General features: G+C 44.5%; 1 protein-coding gene across 1 annotated transcript in view; it reads right to left on the bottom strand.

The window, feature by feature from the left end:
• tbc1d5 (TBC1 domain family, member 5) overlaps positions 1-1,237 on the bottom strand; it is a 21,239-nt gene that overhangs the window by 13,242 nt on the left and 6,760 nt on the right. Inside the window, exons 4-7 of the mRNA XM_005728771.1 lie at positions 1,054-1,111; positions 776-884; positions 449-538; positions 124-225 (exon numbers count right to left, since the gene is read on the bottom strand). Of these exons, the coding sequence (XP_005728828.1) occupies positions 124-225; positions 449-538; positions 776-884; positions 1,054-1,111 (359 nt within the window). The remainder of the gene's footprint in view (positions 1-123; positions 226-448; positions 539-775; positions 885-1,053; positions 1,112-1,237) is intronic.

Below are 1,237 nucleotides of genomic sequence, written 5' to 3'. Positions count from 1 at the left end.
GACACCGGTACCCATCCCTATGTGTAAATCTATATGTTAAAAACCAATATGTCATTGACAGTATCAATAATTATTAGAAGGTCACAAAGTGTCAAAGTTTCAGGGTCATATTTTGCACATAACCATGAAACATTTGTGGAGAAAACTCACCCCCTCATCCTGGGACAGTGGGTTGTTCACCACAAGGTCCTGCTGGCCTGCGGCCTTGCGGGGGTTGGTAATGTGCTGTGACAGAAAAAAACAAAACAAAACAAAACAACAATGCACAACAATTAGTTACAACCTTTGATGATTTGATAAGTGATCAGTTTTTTCCCTCATGGGCTGCATATTATGTTCCGTGTTTCAGGATATAAGCAGCTATAAATTCTACATATGAATGAGCAGTGAGGTTAATGGAGAACATTTATATCTTAGAACCACACTGGCCACAGATGGGTGCTCTCACCATCTCCTTGATCTTCTCATACTGGGCCCGGAGCTCCTTTGTCTTGTTTATCCACTGCTCTTTATCCTCTGGAAGAACCTCCAGGTACAGCTATAGACATGCAATGCACATATCAGTCCATGCAACAGTTCATCTTTGAGAAATCACTAACATGCAGAAAAATCAGCCCTTTCAGAACTACGCTCGAGGCTGTTATAGTTCTCGAGGCTGTTTTCCACTGAGGAAAAAGTCTGTAAGCCACCACAACTTCCCTTTTCTATGACAGGGAATTTGCCAAAGCCCCCTTAATCAAACTCGATAGGACCGCTTGATCCAACTGGCAGTTACCTTCCAGCACACACTCCGAAAGCGGCTGCTCCTCAGCCGCCCATTGATGCCTGCCTGCCGGATCCTGGCCAGGTAATTACTGTTGAGAAACAAGTCGTCCCATTCTTTCCTGCATTGGGGAGGGGGTGGTGGAGGCAAAGCATGAGGGGATTTACCAGCTTCAACTCAACTTGGGCAACTTGTGTCATCAAGCAGTAAACAAACAAGATAAGAAGCTAAGAGAAGTGGGCCATGAGTTCACGATACCACCATGAAGGGATATTAATGGAATAACTCACCTATATGAGAGAAAGGTAGAATGAGACTCCGAAGTGCTGCTGTCAAGAGATCCTCCTACTGAGAACAGACACAGCCACAAGGGGGAGATGTAAACAACAAGTGCTAGGGCGTCAAAGCAGAAATCAATTTATTTGTGTGTGTGTGTGTGTGTGTGTGTGTGTGTGTGTGTGTGTGTGTGTGTGT

The sequence above is a fragment of the Pundamilia nyererei genome, unplaced genomic scaffold (assembly GCF_000239375.1).
Source record: "Pundamilia nyererei isolate P.nyererei 1_Seehausen unplaced genomic scaffold, PunNye1.0 scaffold00030, whole genome shotgun sequence".
In the NCBI taxonomy this organism is placed as follows: Eukaryota; Metazoa; Chordata; class Actinopteri; order Cichliformes; family Cichlidae; genus Pundamilia; species Pundamilia nyererei.
Note: the sequence above shows the minus strand (reverse complement) of the source record. Positions and strands in the feature narration are given on the sequence as shown.